Here is a 2,500-nt window from a genome sequence, read left to right on the forward strand (position 1 = left end):
ACCACCACCCTCACCACCACTACCATCACCACCACCATCACCACCCCCACTACCCTCACCTTCACCATCCTCACCACCACCACCATCACTCCTACCCCAAAAAAGCCCCACCTTATCCCCCTTTCCTCATGACAGGACGCGCTTGTCATGAGTCACATCGACTGCTGTCACACTGACCCCGCCCATTGGCAACGACCCGACGAGTTCTACCCTGATCACTTTCTGGACGACCAGGGGAGGGTCGTCTCGAAGAAGGAGGGCTTTTTGCCTTTCTCGCTTGGTAGGTGTTGTTGTTGTTGTTGTTGTTGGTGGTGGTGGTGGTGGGGGAAGGGGTGGGGTGGGGGGGTAGGGGTGGTGGTGGTAGTGGGGGGGTGGGGGACTGGGGATGGGGTGGTGGTGGGGGAAGGGGTGGGGGTAGGGGTGGTGTTGTTGTTGTTGTTGTGTTGTATTTATATATTTCCATTAACAATATTATTATCATTGTGATTGCTATTAACAATGTTATTATCATTGTCATTGTTATTGGTATTGTTATTATTTATTTTTTGTTATTGTTGTTGTTTCTCTTGTTGTTGTTATTTTTATCCCCATTACTAATGTTATCATCATCATTTTTGTTATTGTCAGTATCTGTATGAATTAACGTATTACTTTTTGTTATTAATATTACCATGAAAATTATTAATTTATATGATATACCCTTAACGACACCATAAGTAGCCCTTATTTTATTCAACTTATGTGTTAATGTTACTGAACATTTGTCACAAGTCCATATGTTCTTTCCTGAGTAAACTTGCTACGGTGAGTAAGTGAAGTAACAAATTAAGACTTTAAATCCTATGAATTCAGATGAGTATATTCTCATCAATGAAATACACAACAATAATACAACCAACCCTCATCAAAATTACATCTAAATCTAAATGAACACAATCTCATCCCTCTAACACATGGACTAACCTTAACACGCTGTTCACCTATTCTCTCCCATCCCATCTGTTCATCCCAGGTCGGCGCGTGTGTCTGGGAGAACAGCTGGCTCACGTGGAGCTGTTCATCTTCACCGCGGCACTCCTCAAGAACTTCTCCTTCTCGTCTCCTGAGGGCGAGGAGGTGGCGCCAGGAAACATCTTTTACGAGCAGAGTTTTGTTATTGAGAGGAGGAAGGTCGTGCAGGCTGATTGAAGTTGGGTGGTGGACAGGTGTTTGGGGTTCTGTTAAAGGGGTGTTTCGCTGTCTCTTTCTCTTTTTTTTAGTCTCTTTGTTTAGTCTCTTTGTCTCTCTTTTTTTCTCTCGCTCTCTCTTTCTCTCTCTTTTTTAGTCTCTTTGTCTCTCTTTATTTTTTCTCGCTCTCTCCTTCTCTCTTTTTTAGTCTCTTTGTCTCTCTTTTTTTCTCGCTCTCTCTTTCTCTCTTTTTTAGTGTCTTTCTCTCTTATTTTTTTCTCTTTCTCTCTTTCTCTCTTTAGTGTCTTTCTCTCTTTTTTTTTCTCGCTCTCTCTTTCTTTTTTTAGTCTCTTTCTCTCTTATTTTTTTTCTCGCTCTCTCTTTCTCTTTTTTCTTAATTTCTTTCTCTCTTTTTCTCTTTTTCCTTCTTTCTTTTTCTCTTTTTTCTTGACGGCAGTGAACCTGGGAACGACATAGTGAGTTTAATGAGGAACCAACACGATGCATGGTGAAGGGAAGTCCCCCCCCCCCCTTCACAGAGGGTACTGTTGCAAGAAAATATACTTCAGAGCCGCACCTTCTGTTTTTCTAGCATCGCTCATAATTACTATGTGCTATGTCCTATATACCAGGGTAATTAGCTTGTCTTATGTGCCGGAAATGCGGTAATTACATGTAGAATGAGCTATAGAAATTATCATTAAAGGCCTATCTCTTAACATCTTGTGTGGGGACAAAGGACCTAAGCTATTGATAAAGGTGAAGATAATGAATAAATAGATTAATTAATTAAATGAATAAATAGATCAATTATTTGCTTCTTACACACCGCGCCATACGATGTTAAAAAAATAGTATCTTTAGAATAGTCATATATTTATGCTTGCACAAAAAAGTATCTGTTGAATAATTGTATCTTTATGATTTCACAATAAAGAACAATGGAATTTCCTTCCTGCTACATGTACGAAATGAATTGATATGTACGAACTAAAATAACATTAATGGCAATTATAAAGATAGTGATGATAGTGTGAATATAAGAATATTAAGAATATTCTTTTCTTATCGATTACATCATGATGACATCTTATATTTAGTTAAATAGTGTATATACAGTATATATATATATATATATATATATATATATATATATATATACATATTTATGTGTGTGTGTGTGTGTGTGCGTGTATGTGTGTAATGTGAAACTCAGATTAGTGATAAATAAGGGGATAAAAAGAAATTGTTTGAATACGAGTACGTAAATAGCCTCTTATAATTTATACACAATATGTATTGATAAAGTGTGTAGGATTCTTTATTGATAAAC

At 37.8% G+C, this 2,500-nt stretch overlaps 1 protein-coding gene across 1 annotated transcript in view; it reads left to right on the forward strand.

The window, feature by feature from the left end:
• LOC147467421 (cytochrome P450 2L1-like) overlaps nt 1–1,290 on the forward strand; it is an 11,579-nt gene extending 10,289 nt beyond the window's left edge. Inside the window, exons 9-10 of the mRNA XM_086531613.1 lie at nt 136–280; nt 1,013–1,290. Of these exons, the coding sequence (XP_086387739.1) occupies nt 136–280; nt 1,013–1,188 (321 nt within the window). The 3' untranslated portion in view covers nt 1,189–1,290. The remainder of the gene's footprint in view (nt 1–135; nt 281–1,012) is intronic.
• Nucleotides 1,291–2,500: the final 1,210 nt, after the last annotated feature.

This window comes from Penaeus japonicus, unplaced genomic scaffold (assembly GCF_977035675.1).
Source record: "Penaeus japonicus unplaced genomic scaffold, GWHDUDI00000001_assembly GWHDUDI00000036, whole genome shotgun sequence".
NCBI classification, from domain to species: Eukaryota; Metazoa; Arthropoda; class Malacostraca; order Decapoda; family Penaeidae; genus Penaeus; species Penaeus japonicus.